This window comes from Urocitellus parryii, chromosome 4 (assembly GCF_045843805.1).
Source record: "Urocitellus parryii isolate mUroPar1 chromosome 4, mUroPar1.hap1, whole genome shotgun sequence".
In the NCBI taxonomy this organism is placed as follows: Eukaryota; Metazoa; Chordata; class Mammalia; order Rodentia; family Sciuridae; genus Urocitellus; species Urocitellus parryii.
In genome coordinates, this window is record NC_135534.1 from 136,325,081 (window position 1) to 136,349,580 (window position 24,500).

General features: G+C 38.8%; 1 protein-coding gene across 4 annotated transcripts in view; it reads right to left on the minus strand.

Annotated features, from left to right (window-relative positions):
- The window catches only part of Pcsk5 (proprotein convertase subtilisin/kexin type 5), a 427,339-nt gene that overhangs the window by 127,777 nt on the left and 275,062 nt on the right, over positions 1-24,500 (minus strand). For 3 of the 4 annotated variants that reach the window (XM_077797818.1, XM_077797817.1, XM_026394020.2), the window contains exons 17-20: positions 21,303-21,387; positions 17,389-17,486; positions 16,831-16,960; positions 16,291-16,406 (exon numbers count right to left, since the gene is read on the minus strand). In XM_077797818.1, coding sequence (XP_077653944.1) covers positions 16,291-16,406; positions 16,831-16,960; positions 17,389-17,486; positions 21,303-21,387 — 429 coding nt within the window. Of the gene's footprint in view, positions 1-12,992; positions 13,109-16,290; positions 16,407-16,830; positions 16,961-17,388; positions 17,487-21,302; positions 21,388-24,500 lie in introns of those variants that run through there. The other variant, XM_026394021.2, reaches the window with a different exon arrangement.

Sequence of the window (24,500 nt, forward strand, 5' to 3'; positions counted from 1 at the left end):
CCAACAATAATAAATTCTAGAGAGGTTGTGGAGAGAAAGGGACACTTTTACACTGTTGGTGGGATTATAAATTAGTACAACCACTATGAAAATCAATATGAAGCTTCCTCAAAAGATTAAGTATGCAAATACCATAGGAACCAGCTATACCTCTCCTTGGTATTTATCCTAAAGAATTAAAGTTATCATATTACAGTAATACATGCATGTTTATAGTATCACAACTCACAATAGCCAATCTATTGCACCAGCTTAAGTACCCATTAATGGATGAATGAATAAAGAAAATGTGATATATATATATATATATATATATATATATATATATATATACACACACACAATGGAGTTTTATTCAGCCATAAATAAAAATGAAATTATGTCACCTGCAGAAAATTGGATGAAACTAGAGACCATCCAAACAAATATTTTCTCCTCTAATGGTTTATGTCAGATATTTTGGTCATAGAAACACAGAGCAGACTAATACAAGAGGTTAAGTGTATTTCCTAAGATCATATAACTAGTATATAAGAAAACCAGAAGTTGAACCTGGGCAGCCTCTTCCCAGATTTTGTGATGGTAGCTATGACTTTGGAAAGCTATAATATGACATTCTATCCATCTCTTGGAAAGAATGGATAGTAGTCAAAATGTCCAATGTCCAACCTCATCTCCATCCACAGCTACACTAATAAGTGGATGGAAGCTGTGGGAGATGCGCCCATTCAGCTAGAAGGGCTTGGATAGTTGGACTGGGAAAAGAAAGAAGTCGTCAAGAGCATCTGTGCTGATGGAGGAAAAGCTCTGTAACTCAGAGTGGGAAGACCTGGTAGATTACATGACCTGACAACAATTGCCCACTCCCATCTTGAAATGGGCACAACCATACTTCATGGCTAAATCATGAACATGGAAGGAACAAGCTTGGTGCATGATTCTAAAGCAGGTGATCAGGAAATGAATAACAAATTTGAATCTGCAGTGAAGGAAATACTGAATGACAAAACTTAACACCTCATCTATCTGCCAAAAATATAGCTAGTCGTAAAGTTCATTTAAGAGAACCGGGTTGGAAAATGGTCACAAGGATTTCATCTTGGTAAGTGAAATGACAGCAAGGCAGAGTTTAATGGTGAGCTGGCTTGGTTTGTAAAAGCAGCTGTGTTCTGACTGTTGGCTGTATCAACTGCCAAGAGCCAGTGTTGCGAGCCTGCAGGGAGGTACCCTTCAGGCTCAAGCCACCTGTTAACAAGTCTCCACTCCACACCATCAGCCAAATAGCCCAGGAGGTGTATCAGGTTCCCAGGTTGCAGATTAGAATGCTGTGGTTGCTCATTAGCTATTTCTTTGATCTGAAGCATCACTAATTTGCCTCAGCTCTGCTGGTTAATGTCAGCCAAGGACTGCCACACAACTGCCTAATTCTTCAGTGCTTATCTCTTAAGAACTCGATGCTTGCAGGAGTGGCCCTCAAGAAATCAGAGGTGGGTGTCAGAAACTCAGGAAAGAAGTGTCATCCATAGTGGTAGATCTTACACTGTGTTCTTAGATCACCTTGGAGTCTTGAAAACGTACTTATTGTGATGGAATAGGTGTGGTCTAACTGTATTAATTTTTTATTGCTGCCAACACAGCTTAGCATACATTTTGTGGCTTAACAAAATAACCATTTATTATCTCACAGTTCCTTAGGTCAGGAGTCCGGGCACAGCATGGCTCAGCTGCTTCTCTGCTCCAGGTTTTACAAGGTGGAAATCAAGGTGTTGGCAGGCTGCATTCTTTTTGGAAGCTCCAAGCATGAATATGCTCCAAATTCCTTCAGGTTATTGGCAGAATCCGGGTCAATCCCTGGTTCCTTGCTGAGTGCTGGTGGCAGGTTGCTCTCAGTGTCTAGAGCTGCCTGTGTTTCCTGCTTGGGCCCCACTTCCAACATCTTCAATCCAGTGGCTGTGGGTCCCATCCTTCTCTCTCCCTCCAATCTCTCTGACCTTGGATCATCTTCTGACTCCTTCTTCTACCCTATCTCTCTGATGGACTTGTTCATGATTACTCCTGGATAATTCAGGCTGATCTCCTATCTTCCTATCAGTTGCCATTAAGCTTTAGTTTCCTCTGAAAAGTCTCTTCACAGCAGGGGATAAGAAGGGAATGAGATCTCAGAGGGACATGATTAGAATTCTGCTTCTACACAAACCAATGCCCGGCTGCTGTTGGTTCACAGGTCCTGAAGCATTTGTTTTATTGTTTTTGCTGATAATTTTGTGTGTTTTAGGACAAGTGACAGAAACTCCATGAGAACTCCCATTTTCCACTTATGATGGATAGAAGGGCTGAGGAAGGGTATTCACAGGGATGATGGTCAAGAAGGGAATACTGAGGTGCGACACATGAAAGGCTTTCCTGAAGTGATACAAAATCACAACTAAGACTTCATTATCCAGTGTCTGGGTCAGAGCTATCTCTTTCCTGTCCTATACTCAATTGTTTACTCATAATTTTTTTTCATCTATTGATCATAAAGTTATCTGTGAGACATTTTATAGGTTCATAAAATATAAAGCCCTTGCTGACTTTGCCCCTATGGAACAAACTTCCTAGTGAGAATTACATACAGCAAACAGATGCTTCCACAGATATCTAGACACTTACCATATAATCGATATGAAAGAAGTAGAGGCTTCCATGAAAACTTATTACTATCATTATTATTGTTGCTGGGATTAGGACTCAGGAGTGCTTTACTACTGAGTGACGTCCCCAGCCCCCTTTTTAATTTTAAGACATGGTCTCACCAAGTTGCTAAGGCTGGCCTTGAACTTGTGATCTACCTGCCTCAGCTTCCTGAGTCTGTGGAATTACAGGCATGCACCCCTATGCCCATTACCATGAAAGCTTTCAATAAGGAGATCTAACCTTGCCTTTAAGGATTAGTAAATGAAGAAGTAACATTTAAACTGGGGCTCAGATAATGCATGCTAACCAGAGATAGATGATCAGCTGGGATAGTATTAAAGAAGGTGAATACAATATGGGAACATTCTATGGTGTAGGTCTGAAAAAAATCATCAGAGTCAATGTAGCTAGAAAATACTAGGAGAGGGAATGAAGGGCATGAGTTGAATTTAGAGAGGTGGGGCTGGTCAGACAGACCTTTGAAACCATGGAAAGGAATTTCAGCTTCATCCTAAGGAAATGGGGAGCTTCAGGAGGACGGGTTTTATGCTGAGTTTTGAGTTGTTGAGAAGATTATTGGGATTGCTGTGGAGAATGGTGTATAGGGGTTTAAAGGTAAGCACTTGTGGCTATGAACACATGGGGTACATTTATGAAGATGCATGAGCAGCCCACGTGTAAAGTAGCTTGACCCGGGGTGACACGGACTAGGATAGGGGAGTTGAGCTAGAGAAAATGAATCTGAGACAGTTTTTGGAGGCAGAAATGTCTTGACTTAGGGCCGATGTAGGAATGAATGAGAAGAGGGTCAAGGTTTCTGCCGGTTTCTGGTTTCTGCTGTATCTGTGACTCATCATATAACATAAATCAACTACAAATCACATTCCTATATATAATAAAAAGACTTCTATTTCCTTGATAGTTTAATTTTTACTAAATTGTAGTTATTGTGATTCATGAGGCAACAAAATCCTGCTTAATACCAACTGGAGAGAATTTGTTTCAGCAGATTCATCAATGGAGTCCACAGAATTTGTATTAGGTGACAACGTTCCCAATATGGCCATTTTATTTCTCCCTCATTTCAGTGTGAGGGAGAATGCAAACAATGGCCTCCCCACAATGAAAGGAGACACCACATCCTCATTTATTTTAACAGACACTGCCTCATTTCCTTTAAGTCTGTTGTGATTTATTTCGCTCACATGGCCCATTGGATGCTACTAATTCTCATGATATTAACATTGATTCCTGCCTTGTTCTCACAAAGAGTTAGGAGGACTTGGTGCACACTCCTGGGTGGGTGCTGCTTAATTCACAAGAGACTGCATGGAACCTGGGCCTGACAACACTGCTGAAATATCTAAATCTGATGTATATACTCCATGGTCACAGTGACGTCCTTCCTGTCTTTTGTATTTCTCCTTCTGGAGGCTCTTAAATCAGATTGTTTGGGCTTCAATTATTTCCATATCTTCTAGTTGCCATGAAGGTACCTTAGGTCTTTACCTTACCTGATTCCTCATTTGAAAAATGGGATAATGAAGATGTTGTGTCCGCCGAAAACTAAAAAATAAATATTAAAAAATTCTCTCTCTCTCTGTCTCTGTCTCTCTCTCTCTCTTTAAAAAAAATGGGATAATGTAATAAGAATTGTAATGCAAAAAAACAAACAACCTCCCCCCAAACCCCATAAAGTACGTGTAAAAAGGTATGAATCGGTGTGAACATACTCTATATACAAAGATATGAAAAATTGTACTCTATATGTATAATAAGAATTGTAATGCATTCTGCTATCATGTATTAAAAAAATAAAATCAATAAAACAAAAAAATGGGATCATATGAGGATGTTGGGAATATTGAAGGAAATAGCCCATATAAAGCAACATATAGGAAGTCCTCCTTATATGAGCGTTACTGTTACTATTGTTTTCCCTGTTAGGGAAGAGGGGTGATTACATCACTCTTTTCTTTTGTGTTCTTCTCTGGTGATGACAGTTTAGAGGGCAAGGTGTCTTCTTGGAGGAGGATACGGCGATGCCCTTAAGTCCAGTCTTGGACAGGCCTTGCTCAATTTATTGCTCTGGTCATAGATATCAAGATAAAGAGGTACTGAGGACTGTCCCCTCACGTGAGCTCATCTGACAGCTAGGTCCCTTGTCCTTTCATTTAGTTGGCTCAAAGTAGCCATCAATCCTCTGGGGACTGAATCAAGTATGGCCTCCTCAGCATTCTATCTGAATAAATGACTCCCAAATATATTGGCAAGAGACCAAGAGTGGAGCTGATGGGTCCTTGGGCAAGTCAGTTAGCCTCTCTGAAAAGAAGGTTGATGACTGGTGACAAGGAGGTGGAAGAAGGGCAAAAATCCACTGAAGGTCCATCCCAAGTTGATCCCTCTGGTCTTTCATTCTGCTCTCTCAAGCTACATACCTACCCTCTCCCTGCCTCGGCCACTATGAGATCGCCATCCACAGGCCCTTTAAATGGCTTTGTGTCTCTGTACACATTCTTTCTCTAGAGTATCCTTCTTAAGAATCCTAATCTTCTACTTATAAATCTCACTTATTCTTCACGACTCAGGTCAAATGTCACTTGTCACACTTCTCTCTGATGTCTTTTTATTTCATTCATTCCACAAATACTTATTAAGCAAACTGTATTAGACATATAAGATACAGCTCTGAACAAGATGGACAAAGTCCAGCTGTCATGGAGCTGGCTGACCATGAACAAGTAAATGACCCATAACATCACGTGGTGATAGTGCTATGGAGGGAAGAGAAAGGGAAAAAAAAGGGGACAGGTGTGGGGAGAGTGGTGGAAAGTGCTAGCTACTTTCTGAGGAAGTGTTTTTGTTTTTTAATTAAAAAAATACTTTAAGTAGTAGATGGACACAATACCTTCATTTTATTTATTTACTTTAGTGTGGTGCTGAGGATTGCCTCTCACGTGCTAGGCAAGTGCTTTACCACTGAGCTATAACCCCAGCCCGTTTTGTGTGTGTGTGTGTGTGTGTGTGTGTGTGTGTGTGTTTAAAACTAACATCCATGGATGAAACTAATCATGCAAAGAGCTGGGTTCCTGAGGCATAAACTTCCTGGTTTTGTTTGAGAGACACAAAGAAAGTTAGTATGAGCCGGGCACAGTGGTGTATGCCTGCAATCCCAGCTGCTGGAGAGACTGAGGCAGGCGGGATTGCAAAGTTCAAAGCCAGCCTTAGAAAATTAGCAAGGCCCTAAGCAACTCAGCAAGACTGTCTCAAAATAAAAAATAAAAAGAGATGGGGATGGATCAGTGGTTAAGTGCTCCAGATTTCAATCCCTGGTACAAAAGAAAAGAAATTTAGTATGAACAGGTGAGGGACAAGGGGGAGGCAGAAGACAGCATGAATGACTTCAGGTAAAGAGTTCAGATTGTATTCTGAGTGAGCAAGAGAGAGAGAGATGGAATCTGATTTTATATTTGTAATGGCACTCTGCTGTGTGAACAAATGGGGAAGGGGGAGAAAAAAGAGAGAAGAGAAGAGGAGGGGACAAGTGGCTCACTTGGAGGCTCCCTCAGTAGATCAGGAGATGACAGCATCTGGCTGAGCTAAGCTGTGCGCTAGGCAGCAGTGGGGTATTTGGATGTGCATTTTGGAGATACAGTTCATGACATTATGATGATGAATTGGATTTGGAATACAAAAGAAGAGAAACCCTGAACAACTGCGTGGATGTACTACACTGCCATTTGCTGAGACGGAAGATGGTTAGGAGGTTGGGGTGTCTAAAGTTTGTTTCAGACACATTAGCTTTACAGTGCCTATCAGACATCTGAAGGCAAGTAGTTCATCAAATCTATAACTGTGAATTTTGAGGGAAGAGATAGGGAATATGTATACATATATATGTTATATGATGGTGCTATGATTTGGAGTTGGTGTGTTCCCCAAGGGTTCATGTAGTGGAAGCACAGTCCCCAGTGTGGCAATATAAGAAGATGATGGGCCTTTTAAAGAGGTAGAGCTTATTGGAAGGTCACTGCGAGCAGGCTCCTTGTCAGAGATTAAAGTAGCTCTTGGGGGACCCTGGCTAGTTCTCATTAGAGGTTTATTAAAAAAAAGAGCGACACTGGCTGCTCCCTGGTCTCTCTGTGGCCTCCTATTTCACCATGTGATCTCTCCCCTTACAGGCATGTCTGCCATGATGTTTTCTGCCATGATATGATGTCATCAGATGGGCCCTGGCCAGAACAGTGCCATGCTGTTTGCATTTTTAGTTTCCAAAACTGTGAGCTACATAAATCTCTTTTTCAAGTAACTAGCTCAGGAATTTTGTTATTAAAATGGAAAGTGGACTGATATGGAGGGTATTTAAAGCAATGAGATTGAATAAGCTCTCCTTGGAGACAGTGGAGAAGGTAAAGAGAAGAGGACAGGTTCTACACATTGCTGTCTCTGTACCCTGCCCTCCACCTCCCACCTTGGTGTCCCCCGAGATCTCTCCACTTTGGAATGAATAGTGATATTTTCCCTCCTGTGTAGGGGCTATGTTAAGATACCCATGGATTCTAGATGTTCCAACCTCTGTAGGTTCTACATTGTATCAAACATATTAAAATTCACCTTCATCCTACATTAAATTTAATTATATGTGTTCCCTTAAGAGTGAAGTTACAATTGACTAGTTTGACATGTTATGTTTTGTAGATATTTAATTAAGATATCATTTGATCTTGACCTTTGCAGTTTTATTTGTGCATTTCAGAGCCAGCTCTATTTGTAATGTCTCATGCTATTTTTGGATGCCCTTGGCGAGCTTTGCAGTACAAGGGCATAAGACCCCAGCACCTCATGGGTAAAATGAACTAGAGTCTCTGGACTTTCAACAATATTTATGCCTTCTTAAAGGCTCTTAAATCACTTCATATTATAACTATGTGTTTTTCTCCATTGGATGTTAAGCTTGAAGAACCTTAGAGCTCTGTGTGTGGCAGGGACTCAGTATTGTTTATTTATGGAAGCAATTGATTTTTACAAATAAGAAAAAAACCAAGTCCAGGGATACATTGTGCTCTCTATCTTCACTTAGGAAAGGGCTCTCGCCCTCCACTTTGCACACAAGTAATGTGAATTTGGTAAAAGGAGGCAGTGTTGTACACAAGGTTGAAGTGTTGGGCACACCTCTGACTAGCTGTGAATCTTGCATCAGAAAAGTAATCTCCATAGACCTGATTTTTGTATAGACCCAATTAAAGCCATTTTTCTAATACCTTGTCAACTTTAAAACATAGTATTCTTAAAATAATATATACTTTTTCAAAAAAAAAGAAAAAAGCTTAAGATCTTTAAATTCAGGACTCGAATGTTTCTGTTATTTTCTAGAAAGTGAGATGCAAAATATCTTTTGGTGTCAGGACCCCTGGCACTAAAAAACAAAACAAAAACAAACCTAAGACAGGAGGGAACCCCCGCCCCCCCAAAACAACAACAAAACCCCCAATGGCTTTTTAGGGACATTTTGTAAGAAAATCCTTCAGTAATAACCTAGTAAAATGGTCCTTACAAGTCTCCTGGAGATAGAGAATGGGAAGGAAAAGTAGCCATTCCAGGTCATGTTCTGGCCCTCTGAGACTTAATGATGCTGCATAATTGCATCCTGCTTGCTAAAGAACTGAATCAGTGCCAGACTGTCACCTCTTGTGAGTAAGAGGAGACATGATTTTATGGAGTTCAGCCCAATGCTAGGTGCCAAGTAGCTCCAATGAGCCACACTGAAATTCAGTCCATCTTGGCTATAACCTGCTAAATATGTCAAGGGCTCTAACATACTGTTGAGAACTTCTGATTTTATGAGTTGGCAACAAAAATAACATTTGGAAATGGATGTTGACTAAGGAAGAGAGGCAAGTTTATGCTTTCTGCCAGCTACACATATTGAGTTTAGGGTTCAGGGCCCAGCTTGGGCCAGGTGAGGTCAAACTGCAGCTGGCTTTTGTTCCCTTCTGCCATTTTATATTAGAGGATGAAAGGAGGGAGAATCAAATTTGCTAGGCCATGGTTTAAAACTACCCCCAGCATGTGTTCCCATTCATCATCCTGCTGTCTACCACGGCTCTCTTTGTGTAAGACTAGATGATAAAAATTATGAAGAATGCATATTTACTTTATATTTCTCCAGCATGACATTCCTTTTATGTGAGGGGGGATAAGGTGCTGTGTATTTCTGTCCTCAGATATGGTATGCCTTAGTGTTGCTCACTTGGACTGAGAAGCTTTAATTTAGAAGTTACCAAAACAACCACCTCCCTTCTCTACTAAGTTTGTAAGTTCCTCAAAATGAAGGGTAGATGGTTGAGAGGAAAATAATGGGTGAGATGGAAGAGGCTGGCATGTGATGAATAACCTCTGATACTGAGGTAGAATGAAGGAGAAAATTCTGGTCCGTCTGCAGATGGGGACTGCCAGTTAGTAAGGTCTTCCGTGGATAAGGGAGTTGAGGATGATGCACCATCCATCTTCTACAAACTATAAAACTGAGGATTTTTCTTGACTAATTTATAAAATGTTGAATCAGAAATGTCCTTTGTAGTGACAGACTGATTCGATTAAAAGCATGAAAACTTGTTGCTGTTCTGAACGTCTCACAAGCCACAGGTTTGCTGGTAATGAAGTGATTCAAGTTCCATATGCTCCACGGAATGTACCCCACCAGCTCAAGTCCAAGGAGTCTTTGCCTGTTCTGAGCTTAACAACTTAGTGTCTCCCACATTTTTGTTGTCTGTTAAAACTTTATTACTATTATTTTGAGTCTGGCTATGTCATCTCCATTAGCTTATTTAAAGTCCTTGTGCCTGTCTTCTTATGTGTAAACAGAGGATAACACATGCACTTCTGCCCTAGAGTTTTTCTGATAAGAGAAATATTTACATCAGCATGTGCATGCTATCCTCACATTGCATAGCATATATTAAGTAGTCAATAAAAATCACTCTCTTTCTCTCCCCTTATTGGGACTGTACAGGCTCTCTTTTATATCTTTTGTATCCTGAGATCTTTAAACCTTGTTGGAGTTCAATTTGTTTGCTGTTTTGACTCATTTATGATTTCTCTTCTCAAAAGGCAGGGCATAAAAACTTCAAGGCTAGTGACTGCATCTCAAGCAGGCGTTACAAAGACTAACACTCCGCTGCTGATTTTAGCTCACAGTCCAGTCCACCTTGTGGCATGTACTGGAGATGGCTTTTAGACAAAGTCATGCTGTCGACATCCAGGGCTACAGCCCATCAACTTTACACAAGATGTCAGCAAATTGAACAAGGCCATCTTTCCCCTTAACAGCACTTAGGCTTCTCACCTCCTTGCCCACCACCAAGTCCCTACACACACAGACTGGGGGTGTGTGCAGCACGACAAAGGAAGAGTGGCCCAGTTGGCCCCACACAGGGCACCAACATGTGCATAATCTCATGGAAACTAGGTCAAGCTTTATAGATTTTTTTCTCTGCCTACTTCCTAAAAATGTCCAAATCTCACCCGTGCCCCTCTTGCACCACTCTTCTTTCTCCCTCCATTTCAATCCCCACCTCTACTCAGATGTTCTTTTCTAACTTTCCTTCATGTTCTGCGTCTATGTGGAAACAGAGAAGCTTCTCAGGTTACCCTTTGAGAGTTGTTTATGCATGGGTATGAACAGATCAAATAAACAGGAACTTAGGTTAATTTAATAGAAAAAATAAAATATGGAATAACATTGATTTTGGCCAGTATCAATTACAACCATTCTACTATATTTTACAAAAAAACAACTGAACATTTTACACATGTACAGTATTTTTCAGTAAAGTGGATTTGGATTTAACAATGGGTCACTTTTAATTAGTGAATTAAAAATAAAAAAGACAAAAGAGAACAGAAGATAGGGCTTGTCTCTAGAAGTTTAGCGCATTTGTCATTTCTCCAAACTTTGTACTATCCATTACATATATCTCATTATGAATATATATATTTATACATAATATATAACATTAACTTAAATTTTGAAAGCATTATGTTCTAGTTAATAATGTTATGTAGATAAACGAGGCAGTAACACACTAGTAGTTAAACCGGTATTTCCATGATGTGCACCGGCCACCAGTGGGAAATGGAGCGTGCGCTGGTGGACCCCAGTGAACTTGGCTTTCATGTTGATGGCTATTTGTCTAAGAACACAGATATCATTTTTATCTTTTCTATCATAGTGACCATGGGCCTTAAATAGTATGGGTTAATTCAATTAGCTGGATCCCCTTGCAGGCGAATCTGGTTTTGCCATCTGCTTGAGCTTGCTTTAGGCTTGCATTGCCACTTCTCCACTTAAAGACTGTGCCTTTAAGTGTGAAAACTAACTATATGTTCTACCCAGAGTCAACTTTGGTTCTGTGTCAGAAGGGCCTGCAGTGTTGTAAGGAGGAAAGTTGTTCAGCAAGATCAGTTGGTTTCCTAGTTACTTATGAATTATTATGTGACTCGGTATAGCTACAATGCTAGAAAGAGGGTCATTAGTCTATTCATGTGTTATTCATTCGCTTTGGGTTGGAAGTTAACTCAGATGTCTAGGAATATTTTCAAGGCAGGCTTTTTACCAGCTTGCTGCTTGGATTGGGAACTTAGCATCATTCCCAGCTCCTTCCCAGGATCATCTATATTGAAACAATTCCTCTTCTCAGCTGTGAAGCCAGCGGCATCTTGGAAATAAAGCTCTCAAAAGCTGAAAACCTGCAAGATGGCTGGTCACTCCCAAAACAAATGAGGTCACCAACGGAACTTTGTTAGGAAAAATAAAGAAACTTATTATGGGTCTGCCCTTCCCCAAACAGAGAAATTATGAAAAAAAATTATCAGGTTTCCTCATTTCTGATCAATGATCTGAAGCATTTTTCTTATAATTCCATCTGCTAGATTCCATGAAATGTTTATGGAGTCACAGAGAACCAGTGCAGAAGTTTCTAAACCCACACTTGCAAAAGAAAAAAACCAAAAACCAAAAAAACCCAAAAACCAAAAAACCCAGATGATCTCAATAACATTCAGTGGGCAGGTGTGTAAGTGCATGGCCTGGTTATAGAAGGACAGAAAAGTAAGAAAATACAGAACCAGGAGGGGACAATCATGCCACCCATATTCAATTTCCAGTTTTATTTTCTTAAAATGACAAGATGAAAAAAACTTCTAATAAGCACCATTGAAAAACATTGCCCGGCCAACATGAGCACGAGCTTAAATATTATTTAAATAAATTCCATTTCTTAAAAAATACAGGACCTCTTAGAAACTTTTGACTCCAGGAAGAAATTTCCTGCATCATACCCAAAATGCTTCCCACTATGACAAATGGAATTTCTGATGGCCTTTGGAGAAAAAAAAATGCTATGGATAATGGCTAGATAGCACCAAGAGATTGTGCAGGGTCTACAAAATGAACACTCTGAATTTCAGGGGAGCTGGGTCAGTCTCAGCTCTTTCTTGTACCTCTGCATTGTTTCCATCGCCAATTTGACTGTACAGAACGATCTTATTTGACCAGCTGTGTATAAAATAACCTAATCTACAATGGAAAAGCCAGTAGCAGCAAGTCTATCGATGAAACCAGTGGAGCAGACTTATCAAGTGAGTAAAATGCAAAAACCAGTATATAACGCACCAAGTAAATTAGGTGTGGAAAGCATCAATGCTGAACTGTGAAATACTAAGACAAACACCAAACCTAACTCGGGAGGATGTTCTTACTGCCCTCAGGTCCAGTTTCCTGTCCTTTTCCCCAATGGTGGGCTCAAGTATGCAAAATGATGGATGCGAGAGCTTTCTTTTTCCTTTTGATCTACATATGCTCTTGTGATATTTTGGAAAAATATTTTTAAGCATCTCAAAGGGGAAACAAGCAACTAAAGGCAAAAGGAAAAAAAAAATGGACCTTCAAACCCAGGGCAGGAAATCAAATCATTACTTGAACGTCAAATTTTGGCATCAAATACTTTGGTCATACAATACTGTCTCTGTGGTTCTGGCTGTTTAGTACTAAACACTAAACACCCAGTTATAAAAGGTAGGCTTGTTGTTGGTTTATTTTTTTTTTCCATTTAAGTTCTGACAAAACAGTTCACCATCTCCCTGCACAAACTTGAGAGAGAGAGAGAGAGAGAGAGGAGAGAAAGAAAAAAAAAAAAAAAGAGCAAGAAAGAGAGAGGTGGCTTGCTTTTTTTTTTTTTTTTTTGGCTTTTTTTTTCTTTTTAATAATATGGAATAATCTATAAGTCTACAGGAACACAGAAATCTAAGATGGCTGCTCAGCCTTGGAATGTACATGTTTTGCAGCAAAGTTGTTGAAGAACCTTCCGTTGGCACAGATTGTTCTTTTTCACAAGCATACAGAAGCCTCCTTCGGCCCAGGACTCTTCCGTTGCTTTTCCAGAAGTCAGCGAAAGAGAGGGGGAGTGGAGGTCGAGAGCAGCGTGATGCACACACACGGAAGGAGGTTTTGATTGGCCAGAGAGGCAGATTGGGAGGTTGGAAGAGATCATTCAGGAGCAGTCAACAAGGAGAAAATTTGGTCCACCCAAAGTGATTTCAGTCAACAGCATTGGTTTTCAAGGAGAGATATTGCAGTCCAACGGTAAATGTGATTGGTATCCATTTGTGAAAGGGGAAAAAAAGATTGAAAAGAGAATAAGTTAGAAATCAATAATAACACAAGCAAGGAATTTTTCTTTTCAGAATTACCTAGAGCAGAGAATATACAGTCATTTATTCCATATTTCATTGAAGCTAAGACACAGGATTTACCATGCAGCATTACCTTAAGAATCACAAGGGAAATAATGCTTCTTATTAAACTGTGACACAATGCTCTCATCAATTAGAATTTTAATTTTATTATTATTTATTATTTTTAATATTAAAAATTATGATTTTATTATTTATTAGTTATTATTTTTATCATTCATTATTTTTATTTTATATTTTATTTTACTTATTAGAAGTAATTGTTATATGATGTCCTTTTTGGTTTCTGTAATTATACAATCACCCTTCCTTTGAACATCGAACAACAAACAATTCATTATTTGGAAGCTCTTTTGAGATGTTATTCAAAGTCATACAAGAAGTAGTAGCTATGAGCTTAATCCAGTTAACAGACAACTCTGTACCTAAGTCTCAGGCAACACCACTTAAATCCTATGAACCCACTGGTCAAAAGAGTTGTAACCTGTCATGAACTATCAGGTGCATCTGATTTCAGAGATGTTAAAATGCAAAACAAAACAAAAAATCTTATCTTAGAATCATGGAAATATGAAAGTTGAAAGGGAACAAACAGCACAAATATGTAGTTGCCTTATTATTTGATGCCACCAATGGTGTCATTCTTTCACTAGTTCTTCATTTTCCACTTCTGCTCACAATCCCGACACCCCTCTTTTACCAAAATGCCATTTTGCACAACTTAGTCCACGCTCACCAGGGTTTAATGAAAGTAGCTAAAGCATCAATAACCTTCAAATGCCTGGTACAAGAGCTGGAGGCAAACATGTCAAGTTACAGTGGATGTCCTATGTTAACCACCTAAAAGCCTTTCTCAGTTTTTTGGTTACCCCAGAGTGGTGTAGTTGGAATTAGCCTTGGTTAAGAAACTCTGAGAACGAAGCACCTGAGTGGGTCCTGACCCTCCCTGTCAGACCAATCACACATCAGAAAAGCTATGAAGATGCAGTCACTTTTGATGGCCCATGCAACAAGCCATATGTGCTGTCATTACAATGCCATCATGCCCCATTCCTTCTGATGCCTTTTTGAAATTCCTAAGATGGGGTTGTGGAATAACCTCACAAGGTCACAGGTATTATCTTGTTCATTTTGTGCAGATGAGGGGAAAGCAGCCTAGAGAATTTCATAACCTGCCCCAGGACTACAGCCCAGGTAAGCACTATGGTGTTTTGACTCCCAAGTCCATATTTTGCCAATCACAGAATTGTTCTGCCTCCCCTAAAATTTCCAGAAGAGGGAACATTCCAAAGAAGGCAAAGAATGAACCTAGGCAATGATCTTATCATTGAGAATGTTCCACATGCATGCCTTCTATTTTTATAATGAATTTTTATGAAGATGTTTAAAACATCTTTGGTTCCAAACAATTTCTTTCTATATCACTGAGATGTGTTTTCTGCATCAGGCTTAGGCAGATTTTATGGTCCCTTCAGCATGAACTACATGAGGGTCAAAGTTCACATACATGTTGGAGTTGGAATAAATTAAACTCATTCTTTTTTACAGATGAGAAAACTGAGTCTAAGGAAGTGAGACAACTTGGCATTTCCCTATCAGAGGGATCAGGGCAGAGCAATAGTCTTTAAACTGCCTGTATCAGACACAGGAGAGGCTTCTAAAAATATCTACCCTCAGGCTAATGCCAAACCAATTCCATCAAATCTGTGGGGAAGGTGCAGGGTCTTGGCATTCTCCTTGGGACTCACCAGTGCCAAGAAAGTAAAAATGGACTAACATTTAAAACTCTTAAATTCGATACTTTGGTTCGGCACTTTCTACCATCACATCTTGGGTTTTCCCTTCTATATAAGTCTGGAATGTTGATTCTTGGCCTTGTAAACTTCATGAAAGATTCAGAAACCATTTGATTATCATTTACATATCAAAATTGTAAGCAATACAAATAATAGGAGTGATAGAAAAACTAAAGTCTTTGCATGATTGAATTTTATGCTATTATTAAAGAAAAGTTTCCAAAGACTTTGTAAAAACATAGGACAAAGGAAAAAGCCTATGTATAATGCTTAGTGCAAAAAAGCAGGATACAGAACTCTGTATGTGGCATTTAAAAAACTGGGTAAGAAGTACATACGGAAAAATACTGGAAAGAAATACATCAAAAATTAACTGGAAAAGGCTGCATACTGTGTGATTTTAACATGTTAAGGGGAAACACTGTAACACTTTAAGGGGAAAATGTATGGAGATAGTAAAAAAAAGAGTGATTTCTATGGGGATGGAGGAAAGGAACTATGAAAAGGTAGAAAACAGAAGATTTTTAGGGTAGTGAAGCTGCTCTGTATACTGCAATATACAGAGTATATTGATACATGTAATTATACATTTGTCTAATTCCGTGGAATATACAACATCAAGAGAAAATCCTAATGGAAACTACGAGCTTTGGATGATAATGAGGTATCCTTGTATGTCTAAGCACTATAAGAAATGTGCCTCTCGTGCTGGATGGTAATATTGGGGGAAGCCATACATGTAGGTAGGAGGGGGATATAAGAGAAATCTCTGTGCTTCCTGCTCAGTATTTCTGTGAATCAAAAATGGCTCTAAAGAATAAAGTTTATTAATTAAAAAACAACAGTTGTCATCTTGGCCAGTGGATCTATAGGTGATTGATTTCTTCTTGCAATTAAACAACAAAGCCCCACACTCATTAAGGGTTAAGTTCAAGAGGAAAGAATGCCAACAAGATATTGGGCATGTCCTATCTGATGCATGCTTGTTAATAATGGAAATAGGTTACACCTTAAAGTAGAAAGCTCATATTTAGCTCAAAAGATCAAAAAGAGAAATTGTACTCACCATCCTTGCAGATAGCTCCCATTTGACACATTCCTAAGTCTAAGAGATACCCACTTGGGCAGCTGGTACAGTTCTTGAACCCTGGGCCATTACATGTCAAACAACTGGTATCACATCTAGGGGAAAGATGTTCAATTTTTAAAATCCTTTCAGATATCATCAACACAAGATAAGTTGTGTTTACTATCAACATTATAATGTCTTAAATTTAATTTTCCCTTTGAAGATAACACAAAAAATCTTTCTTACAATAATTTCTAGGTTTGATGACATTAAAACCTAGCCGGGAGACACTGATTTTAAAGGGAATATTACGTGTACTTGAAACAAAAATATTACTTTGAAAGTTTTAAGGGAGGCCTGAGGCCAAAAAAAAAAAAAATCTGATAACTTGGGTTAGAGCTGTAGGGCAGTGTCCAAAAGTAAAAGATTGAACTTTATTTTGTCATTAAAAATTCTTAAGTTTTCCCATTATTTTTGAAGGTAGTCCTATGAGGAACTAAGGTACTAAATGCTACAGCTGGGGACAAATCCACTTACTTTTTGCAGGATTTGTATCCATTTTCTGAAGAGTGCTCTAAGTAGTAGCTGATACTACAGCTCTGCACGCATCTACCGTCTTCCATGTAGTAGCCCTCTGTGCAATTAATGCAGCCATCAGCTCCTGCCCCTTTAAGCACAAGACAAAAATGCAAGACGCAGAAAAAAGCCTGAGTAAAGGTTGCATAATGGGCTCCTTCTTTAAGAGCCTGAAAATGGCATTCATCTATTATAATTTTAAGTGTCTTAATTTAATATTTGTGGTTTTCCTGACTTTCCTTTGTGGGGAGAACTCCTATTTTAAATCAGATTTTCTTGCTAAAAATATCTGTTCTCACTGGAAGAGATGTCACTGGGATATTTAAGTTTCTCAGTGAGGACAGGGTGCTGATGATTTGACTTACCACAAGAATACATGCATGATTATCAAAAGATAAATACACTCTTCCACATCTACTTTAAACATATAGGGCAGGGTGTGTGAGTGATGGCTACAACCAGACAAACAGAAGGAAAATGAGAAACAGGAGAACAAATGGAAGAGCAGAGAGAAGGTACCAGCACAGGTGGCACAGAAGCGGTGGCAGGGCTGGCAGTCCTGGCCGTTGAAGAACTGTCCATCCTCGCAGGTGACAGAACACCGGGATCCCTGCAGGCTGGGAGAAAGGTAAAACAGAGTTCTAAGCAGATTGTTGTGATCAAGGCAAAGTAGTAACCACTCCCCAGATTCTCTATGTAGCAAATACAGCCCACCAGAGACCAGTAGATTGGGGAAAGCTTCAACCCAGGGGGAATAACCCTATGTTCTCTTTTTCCCGTCTTGGTACCGAGACTGATGTCTGTAGCATATATACATGCTGCTAGGCTTTGGGTACATTCTCCTGAATTGGTTAGACTGGCAGACACCCTCCTACTTCACTCAACATCTGAAGGTCCAGAGGTCTCAGAAGGTCCCCAACTGATGGAACAATCACATTACCTAACAATATGCCCAGCAGTTCCCTAATATCCAGACTCACTCCACTGTAAATTTAAAAATTGTTCCATAATTCAAAATGCAGTAGGATCACATGGTAAAATGAAATACAACTGAATAAAAGTGTAATAAGGATCCCCGGGTAGACTCCCTGGAGTAGCCTTTTATGTTTTTAAGTGTTTCTGATTTTTACCTCCTATTGGTTCCATCAAAGAACAAAATTGTTGAGCTAGGAGTGTAGCTCAGAGGCAGAACATGTGCTCAGCATGCTGGAGGCCCTGCGTTCCATCCCCAGCACTACACACACACATGCAAATAAATTCTAAAACACTTTTGCCTCTATTTCTTGATTTTTTTTCATTTAAAACAATAATGAGGAATTTAGCAAAATTAGCTACCTACAATGCTGCTTTCTCATGTATTTTATTTTAGTTATATTACTATTTACATGCACACTATGTTAAGTAATTTTTAAATTTTCTGTTTATCTAGTTATCTAATGAATTGCCAGGATGCAAAGGAGGAATGCATATCTTTTCCTCTCTCCTAATTTCCATCAGTTATGATATTTCTCAATCTATACTTTGATTTTTAAAATTAAAAACAAATATATAGAATTTGACATATTTAATATAAAAATATCACTCACTGAATTAATTGGAAACAGAAAATCAATGATCCTAGATGTACATTTAATAAATATGATCAAATGGTCTCTACATTCTTAGACTTTTTGTATTGCTCCAATTGAGATCTTATGTGTCTGCTTTGTATATGGCTCTTACTAATTTTAAAAATTAGAATTTAGTTTTCCTTATGCTCATTAAAGAAATTGGGAAAGCACACAAATAAAAAAATAAAACAAAGAGTTCCAAGCAGTCCCTGTTATCATTTCAATACATTTTCTTCCTGGATTTTATGCATCGACATGTTCCCCTGTTTGTTCTTAGCCACTATTTAAAAATTTACAAGTCCCTGGAGGCCAAATGGTCAACCCCAGAAGTCTCCGGGAACACACAAGGAGCCTCAACTAGATGAAGGGCAGCTCACCAAAAGCACATTTCATTCAGATGGTCTCACTAACCAGAGAGCTGTTATTTACGAAACCAATAACAGGAAATCCCTCTCCCTTTCTATAGTGTTATTAAAAGACACTGCATCAAATGGATCCTTTAGTGGGTTGAAATAGGGACCACCAAAAATATTATCAAAATTTTAAAAGAGCTGCCTGAGAAAGGGCCATGCTTCTGAGGTTGGCATCTATTCAGCTGGAGACAGAGCTGCACTGTGTGTGAAGGAATGAACGAAGGGGGTCATGCAATGGAGAGCAGCCACAGAACCCTGAAGCCACCACACACCCCTGAGCCCAGTTCTGTGGATGTCTCTCTTCCATTTTTGATAAACTGGCTGGTTCAGATCTGTGCTGTCCACGGGGCCACTGCTGCAATGTGGCTGAACTCCTGAACTGAGTTTTACATTTTAATTATTTAAGTCCAAATTTGAAAAACTGGTACTTGATTTAGTTATTGGCAAACTTTTGAGTAAATCTGGAATATCTTGGCTTTGTAAAATCTATTTCTTCAACTAGATTTTAAAATATCTGCATACAGATATTTCTCATCAAAAATTGTCAGAATCAAGATGGACTTTAAGGGGCTGGGGATGTGGCTCAAGCGGTAGCGCGCTCGCCTGGCATGCGTGCGGCCCAGGTTCGATCCTCAGCACCACATACCAACAAAGATGTTGTGTCCGCCAAGAACTAAAAAAAATAAATAAATAAATACTAAAAAATTCTCTCTCTCTCTCTCTCTTTCTCTCTCTTCTCTATAAAAAAAAAAAAGATGGACTTTAAGAGCATATACACCAAGTTTCAATGACTTAATTCAACAACAAAAAAGAATGTAAAACATCTCATTAATAGTTTTTTTTTATGTTGGCTCCATGTTGAAATGATAATATTTTGGATATATTATGTTAAATAAAAGGTTTTATTGAGAACAATTTCCCCAGTAACTTTTTACTTCTTTTAATATGGCTCCACTGTCATATTTAAAATTACATATATGGCTCTCATATTTCTATTGATATACACTGATTTAACTTTCTCTATAAAATTTTTCTAAGAGAGTTTCTCTAAGAAAAAAATGTAAGTAACCTTTTTTTAAAAAATTTCTCATGGACCAATTATGTAACATATGCAGAAATAGGTACTTCACAAATGTTACCACAATTTATTTTTCATCATCATAGTCCAGTAAAATAAGGGTTATTTGCACCATTTTATACATGAGAACATGGAAGCTCTGAGTGGTTAGGTGACTTGCCCAAGGTCATCTTAACAGTAAAGGAGGATTTAAACTCACATCTTCCTTATTCCTTCCTATTACGCCACCATGTTGCTTTTCCAGGAAGAATTACGAGGCTGAAGGGTCTGACATTTATCAAAATTGAAGTGTCAAGATACAAGGCGCTAAGCAAACTAATAATGCATACAGTTATGGAGGAAAAAGTGATAAAGCCACAAATAATGGATGGATCTAAATGAAAACAGTGTTCTAATACTGATTAATGTGAAGAATTGTCTGACTGCAAATTGCATGGACCCTGTCCATTTGACCTCTGATCAAAGGTAGAAAACAAAGACACTCTCAATACTGAAAAAGAATCCAGTGCAGGAGAATTCTAACTCTAAGTTAAGTCAGAGTCCAACTCCTCACTCAGTGTGGCACGGTCCAACCTTCTTCTGAGGTCAGGTGGCTGAGTTTGTTAGAGCTGCAAAGTGTTTACATACAGAGTCTAACAACTACCTGGCTTCAGCAATGAGCAAGCCATCCATTCAAGGAAAACATCTTCTGTGTTAAATCGATGTGCATAACATCACATAATGGAGCCAAGCCTGAGGTACCAAGATAAGAGAATGACTGGGTATGTGCAGAGAAATAATAAAGATAAGGGAATAACTTTCCACCATCCAAGGAATTAATCAGGGGGATTAAATATAATTCATTGGCATTACCTGCACAGTAATCCTTGACTGGCACAATGCAGGTCAAAAAGTAAGAAGAATGCCTCTCAAATGGTCATTTTTATTGACTTGTATCCGAGTCATGTTTTTTCCAGAGAATTTACTTAGTTTATAACCCTCCCTTAGCCAAGATGGCACTCAATTTTTCAGATATAAGGTTAGAGGTAATGCAAATAGGAATCAAGTGCTTCAGTGGAAGTCAAACCAAGGGAAGGAGATAAAAGGGTTATGTATATACTTATTTATTATTAAAATTTTTTTATAGTTGTAGATGGACAGGATACCTTTATTTTATTTGTTTATTTTTATGTCGTGCTGAGGGTTGAAGTCAGTGCTTCACACATGCTAGACAAGTGCTCTCCCACTGACCTCCAGCTCTGGCCCTACTTTTTCATTCTTATTTTTTAAAAATTTGTTTACATTGAGAAACTCCAGGGGCTGTGTTATTGATGAAGTCCTCCGCTCTCTTACCTTAACCCATCCCTGCATTCCGTACAATTATGGGATTCAGTACATGTCTTGCAGTTTTCACTGCATTTCCGGCAAAGATTTTTCTCTATTAAAAAATGAAAAAGAAACAAAGTTATGGACTTGTTGTTCAGTTAGAGTGCATGAAAGCACGTGGAGATGGTCTAATGATTGCAATATATACTACAGTGCCCATGCCTTGAGAAGAAAACTGTAGGAAAGCCAGAATCACCATTTGTTACCACTTCTCTGCAAACTGAATACAGGCATGAACTGTTACGCTGGGAAATACCTCACACTCATCTGCTACCCTGTAGACAAGAGAACTGCAGCCCACTTAGTTCTTAGTTGAGTAGTTTTATTTTTCTTCTTTCCATTCTCCTTCCCAAACAGGGTTTCCTAACTTCCAGCATTGAAAATCCCACTCATTAGGCTGGTGTACCACCACTAGGCAAGGACTGGAAAGCAACGTGGTGAAATGGGACTGTTGCCCTCCAGGCCCATAGCTCTCAGGACTATTCTTTTGAACTAACTAGCAAAAGGAACCTGTACTTAATATTGTGAGATAAGGGTTGCTTATTTCTTGCATTGTCTAAAATAGTGGCTTGTACTCTACTGCTGCTGTGGAATTGACATGAATATTATTATATTTCAGATAATATCTATATTCTGTAGAATAAAAATATATTTGATTTGAAAACGTACACTGTGAATAATGGCTTCCCTGTTCACTTCCAAACCCTGGTCCACACTGGAAAAAAAAAAGCAAACATGCAATTGTTCTACTGTGAAAAACAGTGATTTGGTGTGTTAAAGAAGTCCTTTAACTTTGAATAAAATTTTGCTGGTAACTTGGTAACTTCTTTGAAATGCCAGTGGGTTATAGTCACACCTGTGTGTAGAACGGAATGAAGCTTTATTCACAGGTTCTCTTACCTGCTCTTTAAATGCTGATGTTCTACAGAGTTCCACAGAGAAACACTGCTTCACAGATCCCTACAAGGTCCCACTGGATCAAGGTTTAGCCTCTCAGCACGAAACCCAAAGCCCTTGGCACAGTTATGGTAGTTGTCACATGGTCTCCTTCACTATGCTATTGAGAATACTAGATATGGCCTAGGACCTGAAGGCAGAGATTCTAGATTTGCATTCTGCTTTTAGCACTTCCAATGGGCAAGTTCTCTCTCTAGGTAAATGGAGATTACAATGATACCCACCTACCAGCTGTCCTGAGAAGTTAATGCAGTTTTTCAAAAGGGTGATATAAACTATAAAGCACTGTAAATGTGTTGGCAGTAACTATAAGTCATGACCATACATGACTAATATTGTATGTAAATAGGCTCATTAAAAGATGAAACTATAACAAAAGGCAGTTACATGGGAAAGAGATACATAGACCACTGGAATCAATACAATGTGGTAGCAAAAGTAATTATTTGAACATCTTTTGTTACATATCCATCTCCCAAGCTCTCTGGAAAAAAAAAAAAAACTATAAGGGGACTGGGGATGTAGCTCAGTGACAGAGTACATGCCCCAGGTTCTATTCCCAGCAATCCCTACCCCCAATTTCAGTTATCTTGTGTGTGGATTGTTGTTGTTGTTGTTATATAACATTTTAGAACTAACTTTCTTTTCCAAGGCTCATGCTTCTTAACAGAATCTTGACTTTATTTTCCCTAACAAATACTGAATATTTCTGTGGATCCTTGATGCCCCTTCCTCTCTCCCAATTTTTCTTTTCCCTGTCATGTTCCAAATTTGGAGGCAAAAAGGAACTACAAGAGAATCCCTACCCATTGCACTGAAGGGTAAGATACAGAACCCACATGCTACGTATGGAAGTACGTAGTACCTTTGAATCAAGAGAATTTCACTTCTTAAGAAGCAAGGGAAACTGCTTCAGACTTCTTGTCTGATTTTTTTTTTTTAAACAACTCTTGCTTCTTTGAACTTTTTTTCATAATTTTTTTAAGTTGTGCAGAAACATGATGGATTACTGTCATTAAATATCGTGGCATCATACCTTATTAAGACAAATTATTCAGAATTCAGAAACAAATAAAAGATACCTGTAGCCTTTTTTAAGGGACATACTGGAACACTATCTAACAGGTCTGCCCAAAGATTAATTCTCTAAGGCAATATGGCTTTGCTTGTTTGCTAATTACAGCTAAAGAGAGCCCAAACTCTAACGTCACATGTTCATGCATGAATTTTTGTCTGGCAAAGTTGTAAATATTCTTTGTCCACTAGAAAAAGACTCCCCCTAATTTGAGTTGTCTTGCCATGTAGGAAATTATTCAATTTTTTTTCTGTAAACAAAATTGAACAATTGAAGGATTTCATTTTGCCATTCCTGGTGGACTAGCAATCTGATCATTTTTGAACCCACTTGTCATTACGCACGTTCCTTTATTAATGAAGTAAGTGTCTTTGACATATGTTCATTCTACATTTATAAGAAAGTCAAACTTTTTAAACTTTTAAAAAAGTATACTTTGATAGCATACAGGCCTGATGCCTTAACAGTGAGTGTGCAGAAAAGATTGATCTAGCCACTATTCTTCCAAGACTGCTTATCAAAGTGGTCCATGGCTGGTACCTTCAATTAGAATTTGTGGAGGGCTACCATCATTCCAGTGAGACACCTTGCATTGTACAAACCTTGTATTAATAAATAGTTTATAGTAAACACCTATTTTCCTTCTAGGAGTCTAGAATTTTGGCGCATACTAGGCACTAGCTACTAGTAACAACCTTGGGTGCCAAGTCTCTACCGAGGTTTCCTGGTGGACAACTTCAAACATGTTGCCACAAATAAAACATGTCCTGTGTGGCTCCACTGGAGGGTGCTCTTGGAAGCTTGCACCTGCTTTCCTCTGGGCTTCATCATTTCCTGCTGCTGATTTTACTTTGTATCCCTTTGTTCCAGGACCCATAACTGTGAGTATAAGAGTTCAGTCTTATGAGTATTCCTAGCAAATTGCTGAGTGTAAGAGTGGTCTTGAAGATCCTCTGACAACAGTTAGTTACAGGCATTTTCACACAAAGCTTCTAAACCATCTCATAAAAATAAATTGGTTAAATTCTGTTTGACATTCAGCAAACCAGATTTCATAAAGGAGGAACATCCCTCCCAAAGTCAGTCAAGTGAAAAACCCACATCTTCTCTAAAACCCAAATATTTGAAATCAA